Raw genomic sequence first — 27,837 nt, forward strand, 5'->3', positions numbered from 1 at the left:
TATAAAATAATTTGTTGGTGTTGAAATCTTTTCATGTTCATCATTATCGTACTTAAATTTTAGTTTATATTTCTTTTGATGAGTATCGTAACTCTAAATATATATATATATATATACACACACACATATATATATGGTTAATGAAATTTATTTTTATTTTTTTTGAAATAATGAAATTTATTTTTATATATATAGTTTAAATTTATATTTATATTGTCATTCAAAAGCATAAATTTTTGAATGTATAAACCGCACTGCAATTTTGTGTTGTGGTTTATGTAGTTTTTATATTACGCAGTGCAGTTGCGGTTTACGAATTTTCTCAAACCGCATGCGCGGGTTGGTTCGTAGTTTAAAAAAAAAAAAAAACGCACCACCCGCACCGCGGACACCATTTCTACATTAGCTATACAAGTATTATATAGAAGACATTAAGAAAGAATTCGATATTGTGGTTATTTAAGAAAATATTGATATACGAGTGGCGACAAACCCTGCCTTTTGGAAAAAAATTTGAATAGTATTATTAATAAATATTTATTTATTTAAGAAATACAACTCTTCACCCATTTCATTTCTCAAAATTTAAATTATAAGTCAAGTCCTTATTTGGTAAAAATACTCTATTCTTTCAACACATTTAATAAATAATCGTTAATATATAAAACAAGGTTTCATTCCCGTTATTAAAATTATTCATAAAATTTAAATTATTAAAATTTAATTTGAACATATACTAAATTAAATAATATTATATATAAATATCTAATAATTAGGGGTGTAAATGAGTCGAGCCGAGCCGAACTCTAGAGTGCTCTTGTATCGTTTGTTAAAAATTTAGCGAACTCGAGCTCGAGCTTAGATCGAGCCAAAAATATTGTTTGAGGATCGACTCATTAAGGAATAACTCTGTTCACGAACGGCTCGCGAATCGCTCACAAACATGTCTCACGAGCTGTCTCACGAGCTTTTGTTCACGAACCGCTCATTAACTTACGCTCACGAACATGTCTCACGAATTTTTGCTCATCAGCCACTCATTAATTTTGTTCACGAGCTTGTTTAATAAACTTTGCTAACGAGCTAGCTTATACTCATAAATTTATTTACGAGCTTGTTTGTTATTTAATTTAATTAAAAATATAAATTAAAATTTTAACAACATCTTAATTTATACTCTAAGGAATCATAAATTCATAATAACTACGCTCATGAACCATGTTCATGAGGCACGCTCACGAGCCAAGTTCACGAACCATGTTCACGGGCCGAGTTCACAAACTAAGCTCACGAGCCATGTCACGAACCATTTTCACGAACTCATAATTCGAACTTGTTCGCGAACTATCGAGTCGAACTCTGCTGTGCTCAAGTTCAGCTCGTTTATAAAACGAACATAAATGCTCAAGATCGACTCATTTATGAATCGAACCGAGCACGAACTGAGCTTTTTCCGAACCGAACACCGAGCAGTTATCGAGCATATCAACTCATTTACAGCCTACTAATAATACACAAAAAGTCAAATTATCTCTATTAACATGACAAGGGACAAACAAGAAAATAATATATTAGTTGATAATTATTTTAATCCTAAAATTTTAATCTACCTGAATACTTTATTCATGTAGCCAAAATCACATATTAAATTTTATACAAGTAAAAGAATTGAGAATTTAGTGATTTATGTGTTAAAAATAGACATAAAATTATAATTCTTATATTTAAAGTAGGTTTGAATATTAGTGTGTCTATATAAAATATAAAAATTAGATAATTATTAATTGGAATATATAAAAATATAAAATACTTGCAGAGAAAATTCAAGATGATCCTTACGTTGTTAAAAGAAAACCCGGCTGCGGGCTGCCTTGCCCTGTTCCTCCTGGCCTGTTCAAGGTGCCGTGCTGCTTAGTAATCAAAAAGTTACCGTAAAAACTTTAAAGAGAATATGTACAGGCTAGATTTTTTTACAGCCCATGCAGCCCAAATTCTAGAAATCCAAACCCAAATACTACAAAATTTTCTCACTGAACCGGGCTGAGCCCTCTGCAATTATTAACAGTAAAATCTTTTTCTCAAAAGTTCTCACACGGGCTTCAGCCCACCGCTGCAGGTCCACCACTGGTATTTTTTTATTTTATTTTTTGAAAATGATCCACCACTGGTATTGTTATCATTTTTCAGCATAATTTTCAACAACATGAAACAATATACATAACTATACATGAGGAAACTATAATTACATATATTCGGATTTTAAAGTCTACAATTATTTATTTATTTATTTTTTTTTTTGACAGAACAATTTAGGATGCTCTAATTACATGTAACATTAAACTATCATGTAATTGGTGTTTTCTTTTTACTCTATATTAGTTTTCGCGTATCAATTATCAAAATAGTTTCTAAATATTAATCGTAAATATCTTATCTCAATTCGATATAGATATTATTCTCGAATTTGTGCTCAACATTATTCATCATAAACGACAATCAGTCATCTTGTTATTATCGCCACCCTCTTGTGATTGTCGCCTCACCTCTCTCTGTAATAATGATAATTTAATCACCTCGCTATTATCGCCTCCACGTAGAAAATATCGCCCGTCCACCACTATAAAAAACATCTGCGTGTTGTTTATACTCTACACTTTTTCTTACATTTCTTTTTCACTTACATATATAATATATTGCTCTTAATGGTACACTTATGGTCTATGGAGTGTGTTCGGTAGCACAACGTGAATTTATGTTTCTGTAACTTTGTATTAGGAAACCCACTGCAACAGTACCAAGATTTACTCCTAGTTGATTACTATATCGCTAACAATTAATTAATATCTTGCCAATAATCGCCATAAATAATCCGGTTGATCTTGGTTAAACCTTAAACATGAACAATAATTATCTTGATGTCATATATTTTGTTCTATATTCTAGTGTATTATCTATCTCGATTTCAGTTTGTACAAGTCTATTTTTACACATTTTATCTGATGTTATGCTAGATGTGCAATCTAAACAATGATTGTCCTTTTGTGACATAGATCATCAACCAAAATTTTGACGTGTGGCCTGTTTGAGATGCCTTGAATTGAATGACCAAAGGGAGTACTCTGCGCAGAGGCGGGAATCATTTCTCAGCGACTTCGATTGTCAGAGTTGAAAGTTCAACTCTGTGCCATTGAGGGTCCTATTTTGGATTTTTCGGCTTTATTAAATCTAAAGCTCGATGCTGTGTCCTTTCTCGAATCTAGGTTCTTCTCTGCGCTTGCTAATCTGAAAAATCTTCTCTTGTTTTGTCGGGGAAACATAACTGAAGAATGCTTGATATCTTGTCCCCAATTGGAAAATCTTGATTCACCTGTGAGTACTACCACTTATCATTCTGGCAATATCATTGTTTTGGCGCACCATATCCGTAATTTTACTTTTGTTGGTTTCTTTCCTATCATGTTCGGAGTGTCTGAGTTGGAGAATGTGAATATAAAACTACGGGCTAGCAATGGGGACGAGCCTCTTGCATCATTGGAGGAGTTCAAGCTTTATTTTAGCCGGATTGTTTATATTTGGAATTAACCAAATTAACATATTTGGAATTTTTGAGGATATATCCTACTGAAAACTCACCACCACTACTACAGTACTACTACATTTTTGTTGACCATTTCTTTCAATTTTTTTACCAAAATATTTTTCTTCACTATAATCAATTGTGAAATTATTATTTTCAAAATTGTTTTTGTCGACTGGATTGTTATGGAAACCATTGTAATCATTTTCATTGTCAAGAATATTTAAATTCTGTTTGTTAAACAATCTGAAAGTAGATTGACTAGTTATTTAGCTCATTTTATTTCCTCATCAGGTTGTATTATCTGTTTAGAGATTTGTCCTGACTGTGATGAATACATTTTGTCAAAAAAAAATATTCTCTCAAATAATCATAATAATTTTATGTTTAATATTTTATTTTCAAAATTTCTTAGTTATTTTATTAGTTTTTTCTGTTTTATTTCATATCATTTTACGCTAAATAAACACGATGTTTTATATCCGCAAATAAATGTACGCCAACCACTCAAGCGTTTACAGATAACTCACCATTAAAAATTTTACACAAGCCCAGCCAAAGTTTAAATAAATCATGGTAGGGCTAAAGAAAATCATGGTTGGGCTGATTAAATAAATCACAAGTCCAGCCCAAGTTTTGCAAGTGGCCACTGTTATTGACATTTTCCCCACGAAGCAAGTTGTAAAATATTATACTCCCTCCATCCCATTTTAAGTGTCCTGTTTTGACTTTCAACGGTCAAATTGACCAACTTTTGACCAAGCATAAAGAACAAATTCGTTATTATTTTAAAAAACTAAAAATTACATTTTATAGTATATTGTATGTACTTTAAAGTGACATGAATTTTTTTATTTTTAAAAATTATATTATATGTGTAAATCTCAGTCAAAATTTGGTCAATTTGACCATTCAAAAGTCAAACAGGACACTTAAAATGGGATAGAGGGAGTAATAAAAAGAGGCACACAAAAAACCAATTATAGATGAAGAACATGACTCACAGCTGGCCGTGGCAGCCAAAACTTTCTCACTAAGCAAATCAATCATGCTTTATTCTCAACCACTCAACTTGTTTATTTAATTCAATTAATTACTCCCTCCGTCCCTATTTATCTGTCCACTTTGGAAGTAAAAATTTGTCCCTATTTATCTGTCCATTTATACTTTCAAAACTGATTTAATGATAGTTTTTCAAATATATCTCCATAATTTCAATTTTCAAGGCTTGACTTATTTAAAACTTGGTTGAATTCATGTTTTCAAGACATAAAGTAGGGGTATTCCACCATTTTCAAGATATTAATTAGAGGTATTTAATGAAAAAGTTTATACAATCAAGTATTCCTTGGTATGTGTTTTTTTTTTCAAGATGGACAGATAAAAAGGGACGGAGGTAGTATCAACATGCACGAACACGGACACATTCATCACATAATGGACTTCATATCATAAATATAACTATTTAATTTAACACATAAACCGTTGGAAGTTTCTCTTGAGGAAAAAAAAGCGTTGGAAGCCATGCATGTATACATTTCCTCGGGCCGTCGGGCGTGTATGTGTAACTGTCCATGTGCGAAATTCACACAACTCAAATTTTACGCACCTCAAAGTATAAAATTCGAATAATGAGACCGAAGAATAACTGAACACCAACACTCTGTGTTGAGCTCCGCACCTCAAAGTATAAAATTCGAATAATGAGACAGAAGAACAACTGAACACCAACACTCTGTGTTGAGCTGACACTGATACTAAGAGACAGAAGTTGAGGTATCGAATGAGATTAGATACCCAGTAGTACTAAGCGTAAACAATAGATACTTGGCGTTGTGCGTATCGACATATGTAGTACATATGTCGTAGCTAACGGTTAATATGAGAGTATGTTCGCAAGAATGAAATTCAAAGAAATTGACAGGACCCGCACAAACACTGGAGCACGTGGTTTAATTGGATGCAAAATGAAGAATTTTACCTTGTGATGTCCAATCGCACTCATTTTAAGTTTATATTAACATCTTATTTGTGATAAATTTAAGTCAGGCGCTTAAAATTGTTTGATATTTTAGGCTAAAAATGTTTGTTTATGCAATAAGCCTCAAACTGATTTAAAATTAGGAATGAATCAGAAATAGACTTAAAGCCAGAAGAAGTTAGTTTTGATTATTTTTTTCATTGACTTATTTTTAATTTTTATTAAATAGAAGTTACCCAAAAATCATAACATACCCATAAATCATTTTTTTTATATTTTAATAATTTGTAAGTCATTAATAAGTCAAAATTATCCAAATAGTCATTTAAGGCCCCCTCCCCCAAATAAGAGTTTGTTTGTCTCAGTTTTAAGCCGGGGTTCAAAGCTGTTTCAGACTTTAAGCTGGAAAATGTCTGTTTATGTAATAAGTCAGAAACTGATTTAAAATCAGAAGTAAGCTAGAAATTAACTTAAGGTTAGAAATTAGTTTGAGTTACTTAATTTTTTTAAAAAATTTGATAAAAATTACCCATAACTCATAAGTTAACTATAAATCTCTTTTATTATTATTATTATATTTTTAATAATTCATAAATCATTAGTACGTAGAAATTAGTCAAACAAACATTTTAAGGGTCCAACTTACCATATTAAATCACGATAAATTAAGTTATAATTTTAAACTCAGTCAAACATCCTCCAAGTCACGAATTTAAATTCAGCCAGATTTATGCTAAGAAATGAGTCAAATGACTTAATATCATAAAAGGCACTAGAAAACCCTCGATTTTTCTTATAATGTATACTAGTTTTAACACGTATAAAATATAGACTAACATATTAGTATAAATTTTTAAAAATATATAAATATCTAAATTTTCATAATATATATTAATATATATATATATATATATATATATATATATATATATACATAGACTAACATAATTAGTATAAATTTTAAATACAACCCAATTATAGACTAATTAAGACCAGTATTTTTGGCTTTGGTCTTAAATTTACAATATTGATATAATACAACACTTAACTTTGAATTTTACTTTTGTCTTACACCCTTTTGTCCAAAAATATCTAATATTACTGTTATATAACACCCTTTTGTCTAAAAATATCTAATTTTATCTCCAATCTTCATTACTTGGTACTGTATCAATAACTAGAATATATTAAGGTGAATGTAAACTAGAATATATTAAGGTGAATGTAAATGTATCTAAAGAATAAAAAAGATTTAATTTGTTTATATTTGATTATGGAATATATAGATTGTTATTTTTACCCTTCCTTAGAAGGTAATATATACGTGGTCGATTCCTTTCAGTAATATATTTGAAAATACCCGTTGATATTTTATTAACACCGTTTTGCACACAACTAATACGTTCCAAAATCACCGTTAGTCGGACATCTTTCTCCTCGGCCATGAACCCTTTTTGAATTTTTAATTTACTCGACTCTTCTATTTTCAATCCGAAATGGAAAAGAAAAAAGAAAGTAAAAAAATAAAAGTTATTAGCTTGAAACCCAATTGTGAAAAATTTCATGCAATCAATATCAATATACGAAAAGAAATTTTAAATATGATTTCAAATCACACTATTTTATTTACATTTAAGTACCTTGTATAAAAATCTTGTTCTGAATCTACACCGACCCTATTTATTCACTTCCACCCCTAGTTAACTTTTGAATTCAATAATTTATTTAATTTGAACTTGAATCTAAGTCTCAAAATTGTTGTTTTTACCTTCTCTTTTTTCTCTTTCATCTCTTTAAGGAAAAAAGAGAAAAAAAAAAAGACAAATGATTAATCAATTTTTTTTTTATTTTATCATCAACATTCGCTATTTGATACAGAATCAAAAATCAAAAACTAAAATAAAAAAAGAATGTCAACGCATCAAATGAATAATCTCTATCAATAGATCTACTAACACCGGTGCCACCAAAAGATATGGTTTTAGATCTCGCATTGAAAGATCTCCTTCATTTTTAATTGTCAGCCAAAATGATAATACATATGATCAATTAAGAACCTTGTACACGGAATTCCTTATCCAAATTGAAATATCCAACTATCCGATAAATATAATTTTTCTTAAAACATAACAAAATGATCCTTTCATCCCGATCGAGCATTCCCAAATAACTACTCATTTATTTTTACGAAAAATTCCTTTCATATTTCATACGTATAAAACACCTTTTTTATTTTATTATTATTATATGTTAAATGACACCAAAAATATGAAATACTCAAATAGATTGTACAGATGAATGGATGAAATAAAGATGTGGAAAATAAGACATGAATTTTAAACAATGATGATGTAGACCAATTGTAAGAATGTAGCGCAGTTTTATAACACATTTGTTTTGGAAACAAAATATCAGATGTTCAATCCTGTCGTCCTTCCTTACCTATTACTTTTTCGTTGTCGTCCTTCCTTATATATTACTTCTTCGTTGAGCACTAATGTGGGATTAATCAAAATCGATTCCAATAATATTAATATATAATTGTTAATTAGATTAGGATTAAAATATAAGTCTTTACGATCTTGTGTTTTTTTTTAATAAGAAAGCGTTTTTAGTTCACTTCGGTAGAATGGGGTTCCAAAATTCGATGTCATAAGTTCACTTTCTCTGATCATGTCTTCCTTATTTTTCTTAGATTAAATTAGACCCAAGGACATTCACCAACTTGGACCGCAATTTAAATTTGACCTCTTTTATATTAAATAAAGCAGGCTGTCAATAAAAAATGATAATAATTAATCACGTGGTTTGTAGTCTATTACGTGAGCTCGTGAGTTTACCCGGTGCGCACCCCAAAAGGTAGCGGCTGCGGGTTCCTATGTTAAAAATAAAAATAAAAATATGCAAATAATTCAGCGAAAGTAACATAAACTAGACCTAACATCATTCCAAATAGATGCTGAACTTATATTTAATAAATTCGGTTCTTAAAAATAATTTTAGAAAGACATCAATATATTATCTAACCTTTCACAGGTAAGAAAAAGTATTAATAGTCCATCTGAAAAATATTTAATTTCATCATGTCAAAATTGTTTTTGTAAAAAGTTTAATTGAAAGTTTTGGTTAAGATATAATTCATCACAATAAAAAAAATTATAAGATACGCTAAATCAAAATTTAAATTTAAAATTTTCCAAATTTTCCTACAAATAAGAGGTGTGTTTTACGAAGAAAAATTCGAAGTTTAGAATTGCATTTTTTCAATGCTATAAATTTAAGACCAAATTAAAAAAATGACGAAATAAAGGGATGGAATGTGCTATTTAATCTTTTTTTTCAAACGATTTGTAGTATATATTTGATTAGCCCGCACAGTATATTACTGAATACAGTAATATAATAGCAAATCCTGGTGGGATTGTTGTTAGTGTAAAATGAAAACAAGTTGTCCCAGTTGCCGGTTCAGGAGCTTTTTTTGAACTCTCCTCTCTCTCTCTCTCTCTCTCTCTCTCTCTCTCTCTCTCTCTCTCTCTCTCGTTCTAACAACAACAGTACAGCACATTACTACTTTAGACTTCCAACTCATCACACTGCAACGACGGACTTCTTTCTTTAACAGGTTTCCTCTACAAACCCATTCTTTATATCTCTATACATCTACTTACATATAATTTTTGTGTTGTTGTGTTTGGAATTCATCTGCTAAACCCAAGTGTCTTCTTTCTTGGGTATTTCTTTTCAACTCATAATTAGTCTTTCTATATTGGTCTTCTTTTTTCTTTGTGTTTGAATTTTCTAGTTTCTTTTTATTTCTGTCAAGTTTAAGCTTTTTCTTTAATTTTGTATAGTTAAATTTAACGCCCCCTTCTATCTGTAACTGGATCTGTACGAGAATTTAGCACATGGGTTATTTTTATTTTTTATTATTTAATATGGGTTTAAGCAAATTTTGTGAATTGAGATTGGATGATGGTGTTTTTACAGGTTATTCAGTATAAACTAGAAAGATTGGAGCTTTGAAGTCTAAATTGCAGTGTGTGTGTCAATAGAACAGATGCAATTGAGGTCTTAGAGTTTGGGTTACTTAGTGTGTGGTGATTCTTGGGTATGGACTTGGCCAATTATTCTGAATCTTCAACTGTGCCTTGTAATTGTTTCAAAGTTGCGGGTTTGACCGAGACGATTTTGGAGTCGACCCAGGTTTCAAACTTTAAGGACCGCTATGTTCTTGGAGAGCATTTAGGGTTGGGACAATTCGGTATCATTAGGGCTTGTTCGGATAAGTTGACTGGTGAAGTTTTGGCTTGCAAGTCTATATCTAAAGAAAGATTAGTAACTGCAGAGGACCTGCGTAGTGTTAAGCTAGAGATCGAAATTATGACCAAGTTATCTGGCCACCCCAATGTGGTGGAGCTTAAAGCTGTGTACGAGGAAGAAGATTATGTGCATCTTGTTATGGAGCTTTGTGCAGGAGGGGAGCTTTTTCATCGGCTTGAAAAACAGATGAAGTTTAGCGAGTCTCAGGCTAGAATTCTTTTTAAGCATCTGCTTCAAGTGGTTATGTATTGTCATGATAATGGTATTGTTCATAGAGATCTAAAGCCGGAGAATATCTTGTTGGCCACAAAGTCTTCTTCCTCACCAATCAAATTAGCAGACTTCGGCCTTGCAACCTATATCAGACCTGGTTAGCTTTTTGTCTCTTTAAACCCGTTGTTACTTGCATAATTTCTACCTGCTGATTTATCTGATAGATATGATGTCAAAAGAAAAGATTTATATAAATTCTTAATAGGAAACAGTTATATCTTTTATATGGAAAAGTCAACCTTTCATAGGTCTTAATTTCTTTCAACTGCTTAAGCTGATATCATGTCAAAGGCGAAGATTTATATAAAATCATATTTTAAGCAATTATCTCTTTTAGATGGAAAAGTCAACCTTTAATATGATCCCATTGTTACTTAGATGTTGTACAATCCAAATTTTTAAAAAAAAATATTTATGTCGACAGGGCAATATCTTTACGGGACTGTCGGTAGCCCATTTTATATAGCTCCAGAGGTACTCGCAGGAGGTTATAACCAAGCTGCTGATGTGTGGAGTGCCGGGGTCATACTCTACATTCTTTTAAGTGGTGTACCTCCTTTTTGGGGAAAGACGAAGTCGAAGATCTTTGATGCTGTAAGGGCAGCAGATCTACGGTTTTCTTCGGATATTTGGGATCACATATCAGTATGTGCCAAGGACTTAATATCAGGAATGCTCTGTGTTGATCCATCCAAGAGGCTTACAGCAAAGCAGGTTCTAGGTAAGATTGATTGCGTATTTGTTCTTTGAAAGTTTGGAAGGTGATATAAACTGATTGTATTTCAACCACCTTATCTGCTTTTTCTAGTTATCATTTTAGAGAGGTTCTAATGATAAAACTTTATTTCCAAAATTGACTTGTAAAAATCCTTTCAGCACCCCTAATTAAATGGAAAATGTATTTAACTTAATATGGATATAAAATAGTTCATTCTTATATTTGTCCAAACCAAACAAACATGGTTCCTAATTTATGGCCACTGCCTTTTGCAGCTCATTCTTGGTTAAAAGATCCGGTACATTCCAGCGGGGAGCAGTTGAAGCAATTGAACCTAAATTTTGGGCAATCAGAGGCAATTACTAGTTGTCTTTCAAACCCACAGTTGGCAATGAACGAGGTCTACTACTGCAGTGACGTATCACCTGCAGTAGTTGATACCAACTTAAGCTTGGAGATTTCACCAGTATTTACCTGCAAATCATCATTTTCTTCTTTCTTGGTTGACCAAAGAACTCCTTGCTCGATATCTGGAGGGTTTTCTTTTAGCAGCAGCTATGAACCTAATATACCAGATTTTTCATCCCCGATTCCGTCAATGCCAAGTTTCACCTTTTTCAGTCCATGTTCTACTGTTCAGCAAAGCAATAACTCATTGGCTCGTGAAGGAAAATTGCCAACATCTGATAAAGGTATTTTACCTCCCCAGATAAACATCTTATGATTTAATTTTACCGGTGAATGCATTAAAAGAAAAGATTAGGGAATTGGTTTGTTTTTGTCTGTTTGGGTTAATAGAAAAGATTAGATTAGAATATTAGTGTTCTGAAACTTCTAGTACTTGTACATTTTGAGGTGCCTAGTGTTTAACTCAAGGCCCCTGATCTTTCTATGATTTATACATGATGTAAATTATATAGTTTATCTATATAATTCTATTTGTATGTGAAAAATTTCCGAGGGGGGAAAATTATGTTATTACAGGCTTCTTTTAAGCATCGCCAAGAGGCTCTCTATATGAGCTTTTAAATTGAAAAATAAAGAGCGAGCCATGCTTTAGAAAGAACTCGTTTATAAACTTAAGAGCCTCTTTTCTCTCCTCTACTTTAAGAGCCTCCACATGACTTTTTAACTTATTTCAATAAATAAATTATTCATTCCTCCTGTTAATCCACTACTTTCCCCTCTCTTTTAGTTCTGAGTTGACTAAAATATAAAATAAAGAATGATTATAAAGATCATTGTTGGAGTTGACAGTTGACACTTTACTAACTTTCAAGGAGGCTCATTGTATATATTATATTTAGGAGTCCAACTAGGAGACTCTTGGAGGTGCTACTTAATTCCTATATGACAGTTAGATGAGGTCATGAATGACTAATTTCACCCAGGTGGGTGCCTAGGTGTTCGACAATATTAAGTTGGTAGAGTAACATGTTGCAAGGCATATTCCGAAATACCAAACTAAAAAAAAAAGATTCTCCGTTAGAACATCAAACAATAAGGGATGGATTCAATGAAAATTCGAGAAATAGTCATGGTGAAGCATGAAAAAGACCTCTTGTTTAAATCTTTAGGACTACAGATGAAAGGAATATAGAAGGAGACTGGAATATACCTGCCGGGATGTGTGATTAAAAGTTTAAGGGACCTCTGGTATTAACAGCTTTTCCATGTGCTAGCTGCCGCCGGTAGCTGAACCGTGCTGTTCACTTTTGCAGTCCAGACTTCCTTCACTAGTCACTATTCCTTTCCTAGCTGTCTAATCTACCGACTTCAGCATTATTTAATCTAAATGGCTGACTCTCTTTGGTTTTGAAGGGTACATATGCTAAATTAGAAGAAGAACTTGTCAGTGGGGTCCACTGCCACCTAGGCTCTAATGTTAGTCTGACCTTGCTGCCTACATTCCACACTTATTTTTCTCTCTCATGTTCATTTTTCTTTCTAGTGCCAAGCGAAGTAGCCAAATTACGTGCATCAACTTTTGGCTAATAAAACTTGATGCACCAATATATATATTCAGCTTAGAAGTGTCCACAAGCTAAATTGCCTCTTGTCTTTTCTTGCAGATCCAGGGGTACCAAAATTTGTGCTGCCTGATCTTGAGGACGAGCTTGGGGTAGTGGAGCTCAGGACAGAACGTCAGAGAGGGGAATGGAAAAGTGAACCTATGCCTACAAGCATCCGTAGCAAAAGGAATCACACAATCGGACTTGGCGAACTTGATCCTATAGATTTAATAGTGACTGAATCTGTTATTCGTTGGGCTTCGTGCACAAATATCGTTGGCTCATCATCTCTGAGGTCATCCTTGGTGTGCTAGAAAGGTGAAGAGGTAATAGTTTATATCAATCTAAATACATCATTGGATCTGAGGAGCTGAACTCGGGGAGTGTAAAAGCGTGCATCCCTTTGTTATTGAAATTCCATGAGTGGTGATGCTTTTCTGATTGAGCAGGGTTGCCCATAATTCTGTATTCATCTGTTTTGAGTTGGAATTGCAGCTTGTTGGTTTCATTTTTTAGACAGTTTAGATATAAGTTTGAAGATGTGTAAAAACAATTGACTCGGGTATGAAAGTTTTGTTATCTTCTTTGTTTCCATAGGAACAATTTCTTTTTACAGTCAAGATAAATACTGTTATATTATTAAACTCCAATCAGTTACATAATCTGAAACTTTATATATACTATATTGTTTAAGTCCAAATGTTAATGACAATTGATGACGGTGTTTTTTGGTTTTCGATATGCTATTTATAGATAAAAATATTTTCTAAGTTAATATATATAATTCTTTAATTTACTACTAGATGTCTCGTGTACAAATCCTCACATAAATATATTAAATTAAATTTTATTATTAATTTTAAAGATATGTCTTGATATAATTATTGTATGTGTATTATTTACATTAACACGTCATTTATACAGGAATACAAACACAAACTACTAAAATAAAAATTAAGATATAATAATATCTTTTTTAGCGAGCTCTTGATGTGTGCAATGTGTATTGTTTGGACTATGGGATGATAAAAGTAATAGGGTTTGTCTAGTATGTGCCCATGGGCACATGCTAAGCTCGAAATTGTATATTTTTGGGAGGTTTTGATTGGTGTGGACCGTGTGGTGGTTGTATAGGCAGGGGTCCACCATTATTAAAATATGAGAGCCAATCAAAATCTCTCAAACATGTAAAATTTCACGCTTAGCATGTGCACACGAGCACACACTAGAAAAACCGAAAATAATAATATCTTTTCTATTGAGTTCGTCAATGTGATTAAAGGAAAATGAACAAATAGAAATGCTAAAGAGGATGTCGTGTCAGTGTGAAAGTACTGAAGTACAGGGTATAGCACATTCTCTTGTGTTTTATTAGCATCTGCAAATTCCTCCTGAAGAAAAATATGCATGAAGCTGCTTTTGTCCATAAACATATACATTTTGAATGTATAAATAAAATAATAAAAATCTCACATGAAAAACTATTCTCATACAAGCAATAATATTTGCGAGTCAAAAACAGTATATTTATATGTACTGGGATTTATCTTACATGAATCATGTCATGATCCCAAAAATAGTATTGCAAGTTTCTGTAATCCCAGAAATACTACAAGTTTCTGTAATCATTGTTTTTTCTCATTATAATTCAGTGTAATTATGCTCTAAGCTCTATAGAGGTTTAAAACTCGTTTACTGTAAATTTCAAGAATCCTTAGAAAATAATATAAATTGTATATCATCTGAATGGCTCTACCGGGGCAGTTTCCTCGAGCATTGTAGCAGCTTCAAAGCAATCAGCAGCTTCCCGTGCCAATGTGATGCCCTGGTCTTTATAGAGTAACCCAAGATTATACCATGCAGAAGAATTCATCCTGTCAAGACGTAATGCTTCTGTCAGAAAGCTTCTGACAACTGGCAGAGACGGCCCATCAACCTGTTTAAGGACCACAGCCATGGAGACGAGACTCGGGACGTGCTTCGGGTCTTCATCTAAAGCAATCTCGAAAGCTCTCAGAGCTTCTGTGTTAAACCCCTTCGCTTCAAAAAGCACACCTAAAATCATCGTGAAGAGACAAGAATACGTTATCTTGACAGCATGTAAGATCAAGGATTCGACCCAAGAATAAGAATTCTTGGTCCTTTATGCTAAATGTTATACATACACATAAAGCATTTCCCTTTTGCTCATCGCTCGACTATGAGTCTGGTTGCCATAGATGATCATATTAGGAAGGCCTATTGTTCAGTTTAAAAAAGGGTAAAAAAACAACTGCTGGCAATAGATAGGGATTTGCATGGTAATAATATCAATAAAAGAACTAGGAGTTATAGGCATTGGAATGGTAAAAAAAACTCATATTTCATGCAGATTCAGAACAGTGCTCATATTATTCTAATTATAAAATGTGATCATATGATTCTAATTTGATTCATCTTAAAATCAAATTACTAATAAGCACTAGGCCTGCACTGCATAAATCTGGTCGCATCTTAAGGTTCCGATTTCTTCATGCTTTGCTGCATTTCAGAGTTCTCACAATTACCCTCCTAACTGTTCATGATGTCATGTGGGTGGTTCATTAAAGATTTGAAGCCATGTATTTAACAGTATTGTAACAAGCATGTACCAGTGGCATGCCATCTAGATGCAGAATGCTGCTTAATAGCCTTGGATTTCGAAAGGCAAATCTCAGCATCTCGCCACTGCAACAAGCTTATGTATACAAACGCCAAATTATGCCATGCATCCATTTCCAAGCTTTTATTCCAGTTTACAGCATCCTGTGGCATTATTACAAAAAATTACTATATATTGAAGAGAAGCTGCAGCTACTCTAGACCATTAAAAGATCTTTGATAATAATAACTCTATAAATTAAGACGATGCTGTCTCCTCAATATTTCCTTCGAGTCTTTCGACTTTTAAGAAAATCATTCCTAAAATGGAGTGCATCACTTGTGCAGTTACAGTAAGTCCCTCCAAATAGTGCTGCCTTATTTTATTGGCGACGTGCAAACGTCTTGCTTAATTTACCATGAATGTAACCCAAAGGTTCATTTCAAACAGAATATAACTAATGGTAGCACTTGATATAAATTTAGTAATTTGTTCGGGTAATATAGAAATATTTTTGTTGCAAGATAATTAATAGTCGTGACATGAAGTACCTCAAGAAGATTATTTTCAGATCCAAAGCTTTTACTTCGGACCTGCAGAACAGCAAGAAGCTCTGTATACGTCTTTATTGTACTTTTTAACTGACCCTGTGCAATTTGCAGTTTAGCTTTAGTCCGTAGCAATTCTCCCTGATCCCATTTTCCAGTCTGATCCAGAGCAGCATTTATAATTGTTTCGGCATCATAAAATCGTTTCTTCGCCGACAATATCCGAGCTACTAATATCCATGTTACAATATTAGAACCCCCTTCTAACTTTAGAAGCAATTTTGCATAGTATAATGCAGCATCCAACTTCCTTTGCTCTGCATTCTCTAGACTCAGTTGATAAATAATTCCTGGATCACTCAATTTGGTCATTTTTCCAGCTGTTTCAAGGGACAGAAGTGACTCAGATTGTATCTTAGCCCTCTCAGAATCTGTCACATTTGATTTTGAGTGTGCCGAAAGTGAAATACCCAATAAAGAACTGGCAACACCGGCCCTCGCGTCACATGTTCCTTTCACATTCTCCAGAGCTCTGAGGGCATATTCAGTACCCTCTACATAATTAGAATTCTGACCACAAATTTTAGAAGCCATCAATAATGCTTGAATGTTATCTGAATCATCTCCGCTCTTTAGCACTTTTCTCCACAAATTTAAAGCACCTAATTCATCACCTTCTCCATAGTGACAAAGAGCCAGGCTGTGGTACCTATCATTGCGTTTAATAACCCCAGGAAGCAGTTGCACTAATTCAGTAGCCAAAGCACTTAGTCCCCCACAGATAGATAAAGCATATGAAAGGTGATCCAAAATAGTTGGGTCCCACTCAATTTTTTTAAGTGAAATTTTTCTTAGCAAAATCATGAGCAATAAAATAGCTTCCTCCATGTTGTTTTTGGGTACATATGATCTATCCATTTGGAACCGAAGGTTCGGAGGAAAAGCATCTCCACCACTATATAATAGGTAAACAGCAAATTCTTTTTGGATTTTTGCAGTTGTTTCTGTGTCCAGATTCCATTTATGAAGGAGAGCCCTCCGATATGAGAAAATTACTTCGCGTGGAGAGTCCACAAGTTTCCACAATTCTGGAAGCAACTCGACCGAGTTATTAAGAGTTTCATGCATTTTACAGTCAGCAGCAAAATCTTCAGGCAAGCCTGTAGGTAGTGAAGATTCAACAATATCCAGAACAACTGCACATGATTGAGCTGCTTCTGCAAAAACAAGGGAAACATATTAGCCATACAATAACAGGCTTGTTGTAACTTCTAGCTTGCATTGCTCCCTCCTGAGATTGGACGAGCACATAAAAACTGAAGTCTTGTGTATATGCAGAAAATCTGTCATGATTAGAACTAACATCTGAAACTACCTTTGTATCTTCCTAGAACTTGTAATGATTTTGCTTTCAGTAAAATTGCTTCTAAGATCAAACTGACTGTACGTACAGACATTGGCAGGGTAGCAAAACTACGTGAGCGTTGCTTCCGAGTATCTCCTTTTGAACCAAGAGTAATTCTAACTTTTGGAGTAATGGTAGCAATATCTATCCCTTCAAACACGTGCAATGCAGCTTCAATGTTTCCCTTCTGGTACTCATATCTTCCCAACAATGCCCTTGCTTCCTGCAATTTATAATAAGATAACTATATAATTTTCTTTCTGTACTTTTTTATCCCAATGCAGAAAACTCTTTTCTTAGATAAAAGTTAAATTGGAAGAAGAAAATAGAAAATCAGAACTAGAACAGGTAAAACTAATACACGAATAAGAAATGACAGAGCAATGAGAGGTTGTAAATATTTAACAAGAGCCACAACAAGGAGGTGTTACGGAAATTTAAACGGAGCAAGACCTCGTAATTAAGAGAACCGCTCTCGCGCAGAGATGATTCTGCCTCCTCAATATTGCCAACATCCAGTTGATGTTCAATCTCATCGGATCGAGAAGAATGGGCACTTCTTGAATAATCCTTAGCAGGTGATTTGGACGAATAAATCATATCAACCAATTTATTTTTCTTCGGTGATTGGAGGCACGCCATTAGATTCCCCAACCTCTTGTTTCCTTTTTGTTTCCCCCGCTCCTTGATCGGATTCTTACTCCTCATACCTTCCTAACCTTGTGACAAACATTCAAACAACCGAGAAACATTGTTAGTCCAACAAGAAACTGAACAACATACTGGAATTCCCAACACCGACAAAAATACAACTGTCACAAATACTACAAATCAGTCTGCAGTTTTGCATATCTTTGTCAAGAACTTGAACAAATTACAAGAGATCACACATTTAAGTTACCTCATCAGAATACACATCAATCCTAAAGCAAACCAATGAACATATTGCATATGTAATCATCTAAGTCAACCCTAATAGAAGAACTATAAACACTACCTACTCCACCCCAATTAACAACCAAATCCCAAGTCAAAACTTCAAATACTTTAACTAAAAACAAATCAAATCATCTAAAAGACAACTATTAACAGATATTTAAACTAAATTCCACCAAAAAAACAGAAATTTTACCTGTTCTTGTTGCAAAAGGAGGCTTCTAAAGCCTCAAGTAGACAAATCCAAAACCCCATGAATCCTCCAATCAAATCACCATTTATAATCAAGAAAATCCAAGAAAAAGTATCAAGAATCTTTCTTTAGTCTTTACCAACTTTTCTTCTCTCCTTGTATCTCTTTTCAGCTGAGCTGTAAATATAAATACTCCATCAAACTTTGAAAAAGTCGGTTTTTGATGGGATTTATTTATGTAAATTTTCAGGTAACGAAATTATTAAGCAAAAAAAGAGAAGAGAGAACTGAATCGTAATAAAGAAGTTAAAGCAAGTGTTACAAAAGTGGGATTCAAAAAAACAGAACTGAAACCCTATGCATATGTTTTAGTACCCGTCTTTGGAAATTACTAGGAGTTGTCTGAGGCTGGATGTGTGCCACGTGGAAATGGAATACATTGACTATTCTTTCTATGCCAGGCTTTAAAAGCAGCTTCTTTTGTCAGACTTAACTGTAATTATTTTGTCTTCAAGAGGGGGTTAGCGGGGTTTGACACATGCCCAACCCATAAACTGTGTTGAGCCTCAGCCCACATAGCAAGAAGCCCACTAATAACCCAGGATGAGAAAATCCCACAAAACAGTCCTGTATGGCCCGTTTGGTATGCTTAAATTTATACTCCCTCCGTCCCGCCAGAAAGTTTACGTACGCATGTATTTTGAGACTCTCATAAAGTATAGTTTTATAACATATTTTTAATTTTTTTCTTTTTTTAATAAAAATTTAAACTTCAAATATTTTTTCAGAATTTTTTTAATATATATATATATATATATATATATATAGAGTTAAGTTCCATGTAGTCCACATATTTACTGTAGTACCGTAGACCACATATGTTCTGCAACTATAGAATAGCATAAAAACATTACAAAATGTATGAAACTTGTTAGTTTGTGAAATACATTCTATAAATATCACTATTTCATTAAAAATATTGAAAATCATTTATGTTCGACAAGTAGAACACATATGTTCTGTAATATGTAAATATGTTCTGCAAACTTAACATGTTTTGCATAATAATGTGTTTTTCACTATTTAATTTGTAAAATGTTTAGGATTGTCAAAATTTTTAACAAAATAATGATGCTTATAGAACATGATTTGCAAAACAACACATTTTGCAATGTTTTTATGTCATTCTATGGTTGCAGAATATACGTGGTTTACGGTACTACAGTGAATATGTGGACTACAAGGAACTTTGTTCTATATATATATATATATATATATATATATATATATAATGGAAGTATACTTTATACGAGTCTTAAATTACGTGTCAAAAAATAACGTAAACAACCTGGTGGGACGGAAGGAGTATTATACAGTAGTTATGAATTATTAAAGCGTTTTTCTAGTGAAAATTTGAAAGTCGGTTTGCTTGGAGGTATCAGGGTCGCAAGAGGAGCCCTAGCATCTCTCACATGCTTTTTGCAGATGATTGATATATTTTTTGTAAAGCATCAACAGAAGAGGCTGGTAGAGTTGTTAGCTTACTTCAAATGTTTGAAAGAGCTTCTGGCCAACAAATTAATGTGCAGAAGTCAAGTGTTTTTTTCAGTCGCAATGTAAGTTCTGAGAGTAACTATAAGGCTGAAATATATGAAGTTCTTGATTTTCCAGAGACAGAGGACACTAGCCAATACAGTTGAACCACGATTAAGTAATAATCGATAAAGTAATATCCTCACTAAAGTAATATATTTTTTTAGTCTCAACATAATATAAATAGTGTAGTAATTTTTTTCGTTGGTCCTAACGTTATTACTTTAAAGAGGTTTAACTTGTATCTTGGTCTTTCCAACTGTATTGGGGGTAATAAGTCCGCCATGCTTATTTTTTGAAGGACAAAGTGAAAGACAAAATTCAGTCATGGGATGGAAAAATCTTAAATAAAGGCGGCAAAGAGATTTTACTCAAAACTGTGGCGCAGGCGATTCCCAACTACGCCATGTCTGAATTTTTACTGGCCTTAGAAATGTGTAGGGATATGGAGAATAATTTGTGTAAATTTTGGTGGAGAACTTCTACCAAAGAGAAATAGAAGTATTCACTGGATGTCATGGAAGTGTATGTGCAGACCCAAATCAGAATGTAGCTTGGGATTCCGACATTTACATGATTTTAACATTGCTCTTTTGGGAAGCTAGGGTGGAAGGCTTCTAACAAAATCAGAGAGTCTTGTGACGAAAGTTTACAAAGCTAGGTACTTCCCTCACACAAATTTCTTGTCTGCTAAATTAGGAGGTAGCCCAAGTTTCGTTTGGAGGAGTATTTTAGAGGCACAGAATGTTATTAAAGAGGAGGTAGCTTGCAGGGTGGACTCTGGAGGGTCGATTAATGTAGTAAAAGATTCATGGCTTCCAGATACAAGAAACCCTTACGTCTCTTCTAATAATGCAGCCCTCGAAAACATGTCATTATCATCTATTTTAATTCATGAGGAGAACAGATGGGATGTGGATTTACTTTACGAACTGTTTAATGAGAGAGATGTGAATTTGATCTTGTCGATCCCTATAAATCAATCAGAGTATGATGTATGGTACTGGGAAAAAGAAAGACTGGGGCATTATTTGGTGATATCAGCTTATGTGTTGATTCAGGAATTGAAAAACATGAATAATGCAGGTGCTAGTCTGAAATGTTGGAAGAGATTACGGGCTTTAAAAATTCCATTTAAATTCAAACACTTTCTGTGGCGAGCGGTCTCGGGATGTTTGCCTCCTAAGTCCCGGTTACAGCAAAAACATGTAAATATTAAGGTACTCTATCCCATATGCAATCAAGAAATAGAATCTGTAGCTCATGTGCTGCTAAATTCTTCTTTTGCCAATGAGTGTTGGAGGTCTATGGGGATATCGATAGGTACAGGTTTCTTTTACTGACTGGTTCTCGACTACTTACGACAGTTGGGATGTGACTCATAGATAAAACGCAGCTTTGCTTTGTTGGTCTATCTAGAAGAGTAGAAATGATCTCGTTTAGAATCAAAGAAGTTCAGAAGTGGCAGAAGTACTGGTGTCATCTAGAGTGGTCCTTAGTCAATGAAAATTTGCTCAAGACAAATCATTCGACTCTTTTCTTGGTCATATGACCAGTGCGGATGGTGACGAGCAATGGACAGTCGCTAGTGATAATACGATTAAGGTTAAATGTGATGCCGCAATCTTTGAAGCATTGAACTGCTATAGTTTTTCTTTTGTAGCAAGAGATCACAGAAGGGAGGTTGTGGAAGCTAGATCAAAGTGCAGGCTCGGAAATTTAGCCGATATTCTCGTGGAAACAAATTGCCTGGTTATGGTGCAGGCGATAACAAGTGCAGCAGCTCCTATTTCTTATTTTGGCAGACTCATTCAAGAATGTAAAAATCTTTTAGCCGATTTAAAAGATAGAAATGTAATGGTTAGGTTTATTAAACGGTCTGCAAATACGTTAGCAAACTTTATAGCTAAGTCTTACCTATTCTATGAGTGATCATAGTTGGCCGGTGAGTGATTACCATCCGGGTTCATTAATGTATTGATGAACAATTTGATTCATGAATGAAATCATTCTTCTCTCTTTAGCAAAAAAGTGTTTCTATGGTGTGTGTTCATTTGATTCGTGAAGATTTTTGTATAGTCATTATTATTAATGGAATTTGAGCGAATAAGAATTCAATACCTCGTTATAAAGTGGTTGTTACTTATTATTAGTGTGTGCATGAACACACACCTAGAAAATCCGATTATTAAAAAAATAGTTAAGAAAATAAGTTTGATAGATTATTCTATTTTATTATTGAAATTGATTTTTATTAAACGAAATGTAAAATAAAATAAATTGATTAAAAAGTAAATCTGACTAGCTTCTAGTTTTAAGTCAATTTCATGATATATTTCTAAGATTAAACTGATTTCTAACTCATTATATAAATAAACAGTTTTTAATTTAAAATCAAACATAAGTTAAAACCGGGCATAAACAGACACTCCTAATGAAAACAGAGACAAAGTTGTAAGAGCATCTTCAACCACAATAGCTATCACCATTAGCTAAAATATAATAAAATAATGATTAGCTAAATTATACATAACCAAAAAGATGACGTGCTTCAACCATATTAGATATAACCGTTATCTATATTTAAAATACAATATTTTATCCCAAAAACAATTTATTCTACTATTAATTTGATTGGCTGGAGATGAGGTGGATTGACTTACAGATCTGTACATGTTTTATAGATATAGATTAGCAGATGGTGTTATGTAAAAAAATTATTAGCTACAAACTTGTGTTTGAGTTGCTACTTTACAATCTTAATTGGTACATGTTTTATAGATATAGATAAGCAGATGGTATTATATGAAAAAAATATTAACTACAGATTTTTGTTGGAGTTGCTACTTTGCAATCTCAATTGGTACATGTTTTATAGATATAGATAAGCAGATGGTGTTATATAAAAAAAATATTAGCTACAGACTTGTGTTGGACTTGCTACTTTGCAATCTCAATTGCTAAACAGGTCTAAAGGATCGAAAATACTGTGATTGTAATCATCACAATAAGAAATGTAAATATGCTTATAAACTGTTGTAAACTTTAAACATTATTCTAATATAAATTTATATAAATTCAAAATTTTATCATGAGTGATTTGTAATACTTATTTATAATTATAATAATACAATTTCATGTTATAATAATAATATTAAAAAGGGCGAACTTAGAATGATTAAGAGGATTACAAAATACAAATAATTTACATACCAAATACATAGTTTGTATTTATCTTTTATTACAAACAATTATATTTGGCAAAACTTTCGACCTCTGATCGTCTTTTTTATTTACATTAATATTTCCTCTCTCTTCATTTATACGGTCTCTTCAAAAAAAAAGTACGTATATGAAAAAAATATTAGTTGAGTTTTCAGCTCCTTATCTATTCGTAATATTATGACGAATTAAATTAAGTTTGTGTATATAATGTATATTAGTCAAATATTGAAAATTTTATATCCGATTATTAATAATTTATTCGGTTTTTCGGATCACCAAAATAAATTCCAATTTTGGTTCCGTTTCTGGTTTAATCGGGCATCCGAGGATCGGGATTGGGATTAAGATATTCGTTTTAACCGGACAAAAACCAAATTATCTGGATGCTAATTAGTTACATATAATTAAATTTATTCTATAAATTATTTTTCAAATTAACTATATTATTAAACAGTTACTATATGTTTATGAATTGCTCCTATAAATGATATTTATGATTATCATGTTGACTATATTTATTCAAAAATAATAAATCCACTTATATAACGCAAATATTATCAGTTATAATAATTTATATAATTAATTACTACTCCCTACATTTCAAAATACATGTCCATTTTAGAAAAAAAAAATTTGTTTCAAAATATTTGTTCACTTCAACTTTCAATGTAAATTTATATTTCCAAAATCAACTTTCCTTCACATATTACTAATTTATATTTCCAAGATCAACCATACACCACATATTATGTTTAATTAATGACTTCATACACCTCTTTTTTCTCACAATCCACTTTTCTTAAACTATGTGATTTTTTTTTTAAAGTGGACATGTAATTTGAAATAGAGGGTGTACTTAATAATTATATTGCGTATTGCATTATTTATCTTTAATAAGTATATTAATCATGATTTATGGTTTTGAATAAAAATAAAAATTGGCCGGATCCGGATATCTGGTTTTATTAAATATAATGATCCGGATTCGAAACCGAATTTAGAAAATATATTCGGATCAAATATTGGGTCCAATTTTTAAAAATGAAATATCAGAAAATTCGAATTTTTTTAAACTAGATGCCGGACCTGAAAATCAGATAATCTGATTTTTAAATTTCATGTTCACCCAGCAACAACCAGTTAACTGCTGGATGCAATAGAAATCTCAAGCGGAAGCTTAACTACAATAATCTAGTACTCGCTCCGTCCCTTTTATATGTCCATTTTGAAAAAAATACACATACCAATGAATAATTGATTCTATAAACTTTTTCATTGAATACCTCTAATCAATATTTTAAAAATAGTGGAATACCCCTAATTAATATCTTGAAAAATGTGAATTCAACCAAGTTTTAAATAAGTTAAGTGTTGAAAATAGAATTTATGGGGACAGATTTGAAAAATTATCATTAAATTTATTTTGAAAGTATAAATGGGCATGTGAATAGAGACAAAATTTATTTTGAAAATAAACGTGTAAAATAGGACGGAAATAGTATATGTCTTCGATAAACAGAGGAAACGAGGTTAGAGGGGTTTGACTCCTAGCCCAACCCATATAGTGTGGTGGGTAAGGATGTACACGATTCGGGTTGGTCAGTTTACTGGAATTTAACAACCCAATTAAATTGGATTTTCAAAATTTCAAATCAACCCGAACCTTGTAAACCCTAAAGCCAAACCAATTTGTAGTGTTTCGGTTTGGATCGATTAGTCAGTTTATTAAATATATAATAAAAAAATTAAATAGATGCTCAACTCTCCTATGCATATCAGTATAATCAGATCAGACTACTCGCTAAAACTGAAACATGTACTGCTAGTAACTTAAATATTTCATAATAAATTCTCTCAGGTATACAGGTTAAGAATCTTTACCTTTGGAAATATTGTAGAAGATAATAGAATATATTTAAAATACATTCAGGGTGCTGGGCTATGCATATATATATATATATATATATATATATATATATAGAGGCTCATGATCAAATAGAAACCACTCTTAAAATAAAAACTAGAAACCAGTTTCCCTACCACTATTTATAACTACGGGTATCACTAATTTATACTGCACTAATCACTGTTTTTATACAGTATGTAAACATGGATTTTTATTATCAAAATTGAGAAAATCTACTCATCTTAACTATTGATAATCGATTATAGATGATCAATTTCATCCGTAGGAAGGTTCTTAGCGGTAGGAAGCCGCAAGAGAAGTTGTATGATGATGGGAAGTAGTCGTTAGTTTTGTAAGTTATGATGAAAAGTGTATGTGACTATTGGTGATGATAGACAATGGTGGAAAGTCATGGAAACGTCTGGTAATGGTGGTAAGAGGTCCATTATTACGATTTTGGTGAAGATGATGGTCATATACGTTGCATATATGTATACATATTTATTTATATTCGCGAGATATTCTATATATAAATTAGTGATATGTTATGTACAAATTAGTGATTTCTGTAGTTAAAAATAGTGATAAAAAACTGTCCAGAAACTGGTTTTTAGTTTTTAGGCTAATTTGGTTTCTATTTGAGTAGCACTCTCTATATATATATATAGAGTTTTACTCCAATAGAAACCTGCTTAGTCTAGAAACTAAAAACCAAGCTGAAATATCACTAAATCCTAAAGCAGATACCACTAAATTCTTAAACAACCACATCTCCACCTCTATCTTCACCAACCCCACCTCCATCTTCACCAACCCCACCTCCACATCCGCCATTGCCACCACCTCCGTCGTCACCTCTTCCATAACCACCACCACCTCTATGCCACCCGCCTCCTCCATCTCCACCTCCATTATTTCTCTAACAACACAATCTCCACCTCCATCTTGACCAACCCCATCTTGGTCGCTGCTTCAACCTCCTTCAGCCCCGTTCATACTTTTTTCTCCACCTCGGCTCAACTTCAAAACGCGGCGGAGCCGCCACTATTCCGGCAACGCTCCAACCCCCTACTTCAAGTCACCCACACCTTCGCTACAATCATCCTTCCTCCATCTCTAACTTCACCTCCACCATCTCCACCACCGTCACCACCATCTGAATCGAAAACGTGAACAGATCTGGAGATTTGAGCAGTTTTTCGAACATATATGGAGATTCTGGGCTGTTTCTGCAAGTTTTCACTAATTCTTGCAACACATATCACTAAATCCTAAAGAGAATATCACTAAATTGTACTGCGAATATCACTAACTTGTATTGGTTTCTAATTTTTATTTTAAAAGTGGTTTCTATTCGATCATGAGCCTATATATATATATATATATATATATATATATATATAGGCAAATGCTCAAATACAAACTCCTTAGTGTACAAACGTACAAACAATCACTAAATGACTTGAAAATAATCACTAAATGATTGAACAGAATCACTAAATCTACCAAGGGGGTCTGATGGAGAGATAAGGGGAGGGGAGCACTTATGGGGTGGCATAGCCGAGTGGTGGTGCAGCGCGGCCGGCGGTAGCCGCGACGCCGGTGCGAGGGCAGTGCTAGAAACACGATTGAGGGAGAGAGACACGATTGAGGGAGATGAGAAAAGAAGTGGTGAATGTGTGTGTTTGTGTGTGTATAGCACTAATCGGTGAGCGAACAACCACAGAGAGAGAGCCACTGGTAGTGGTGGTGGTGGTTGGTGGTGGTGGGTAAGAAAGAGAGAGAGAGAGGTGTTGGGCAGTGGTGGTTGGTGGTGGATGGTGGAGAGAGAGAGAGAGAGGCGCTGGGTAGTCGTGGTGGGTGGTGGTGGTTGTGGTGGGTGGGGTGGTCGTGCGTGGTGGTGGTGATTGGAGGTGATTGTGGTGGCGGTGGTGATGGATGTATGTATGTATTTGTTAAATTAAAATCTGCTAATCACTAAATATTATTGTCATAATCACTGGTTTGTACGTTTGTACAGTAAGGAGTTTGTACTGGAGCAAGACCCTATATATATATATATAATTCAAAATATTTTATTTTTATTCGGGTTGGTTTGGTTTGGCACAAAAAAAACTCAAACCCGTAACCAACCCAATTAAATCGGGTTTATATTTTTTTAAACCAAATAAAAAAATTAGGATTGGTTCAATCGAAAAGTGATCGGGGTTGGTCTGGTCGGTTTTACCGAATTGGGGACACCCCTAGTGGTGGGCGTCAGCTAGGGGTGTACACGGGTCGCTCAAACCTTTAAACCCGACCCAAACCGGCTCTATTTTTGGCCGAACCAAACCGAAAATTATAAACCGTTATTTGATTGGGTTGAAATGGCTCCAACCCAGCTTTAATGGGTTGCGTATAGTCTTAAATTTTATTAAGCCAACCCAACCCAACCCGAGTATATTATACTTATGTATTTCAAATTACATTATAGCCCACTTTAAAAAGAAAAAAAGAATAAAACTAGTCACTTTACCGGGCCAACCCGGCC

General features: G+C 33.3%; 2 protein-coding genes across 3 annotated transcripts; one reads left to right on the forward strand and one right to left on the reverse strand.

Moving 5' to 3' along the window:
• The first annotated feature begins 8,970 nt into the window (after positions 1-8,970).
• Positions 8,971-13,473, forward strand: LOC108209953 (calcium-dependent protein kinase 26). Its single transcript, XM_017381170.2, has 5 exons — positions 8,971-9,180; positions 9,546-10,248; positions 10,576-10,872; positions 11,145-11,561; positions 12,942-13,473. Exons 2-5 carry the CDS (start codon positions 9,669-9,671, stop codon positions 13,193-13,195), a joined length of 1,548 nt encoding a protein of 515 aa, XP_017236659.1. The 5' UTR covers positions 8,971-9,180; positions 9,546-9,668; the 3' UTR covers positions 13,196-13,473.
• An 877-nt stretch (positions 13,474-14,350) lies between these two features.
• LOC108209867 (protein NPGR2) lies at positions 14,351-18,943 on the reverse strand. 2 transcript variants are annotated; one of them, XM_017381041.2, is made up of 6 exons: positions 18,587-18,943; positions 17,908-18,173; positions 17,425-17,677; positions 16,053-17,266; positions 15,512-15,665; positions 14,351-14,936 (listed from the first exon to the last, which is right to left on the reverse strand). In XM_017381041.2, exons 2-6 carry the CDS (start codon positions 18,160-18,162, stop codon positions 14,620-14,622), a joined length of 2,193 nt encoding a protein of 730 aa, XP_017236530.1. In that variant the 5' UTR covers positions 18,163-18,173; positions 18,587-18,943; the 3' UTR covers positions 14,351-14,619. The 2 variants fall into 2 exon arrangements, with proteins under 2 accessions (XP_017236530.1, XP_017236531.1); XM_017381042.2 differs by having other exon boundaries at positions 17,908-18,168; positions 18,587-18,930.
• Between the last annotated feature and the right edge of the window lie 8,894 nt (positions 18,944-27,837).

This window comes from Daucus carota, chromosome 2, assembly GCF_001625215.2.
Source record: "Daucus carota subsp. sativus chromosome 2, DH1 v3.0, whole genome shotgun sequence".
Classification (NCBI taxonomy): Eukaryota; Viridiplantae; Streptophyta; class Magnoliopsida; order Apiales; family Apiaceae; genus Daucus; species Daucus carota.

Coding starts and splice junctions, on each gene's coding strand:
- LOC108209953 (XM_017381170.2), top strand. CDS start 9,669: ATGGACTTGGCCAATTATTCTGAATCTTCAACTGTGCCTTGTAATTGT. Junction 10,873..11,144: donor TACAGCAAAGCAGGTTCTAG/GTAAGATTGATT, acceptor TGCCTTTTGCAG/CTCATTCTTGGTTAAAAGAT. Junction 11,562..12,941: donor ATTGCCAACATCTGATAAAG/GTATTTTACCTC, acceptor CTTTTCTTGCAG/ATCCAGGGGTACCAAAATTT.
- LOC108209867 (XM_017381041.2), bottom strand. CDS start 18,162: ATGAGGAGTAAGAATCCGATCAAGGAGCGGGGGAAACAAAAAGGAAAC. Junction 17,678..17,907: donor GCGGTTCTCTTAATTACGAG/GTCTTGCTCCGT, acceptor TATAAATTGCAG/GAAGCAAGGGCATTGTTGGG. Junction 15,666..16,052: donor CTGAAAATAATCTTCTTGAG/GTACTTCATGTC, acceptor ATAATGCCACAG/GATGCTGTAAACTGGAATAA.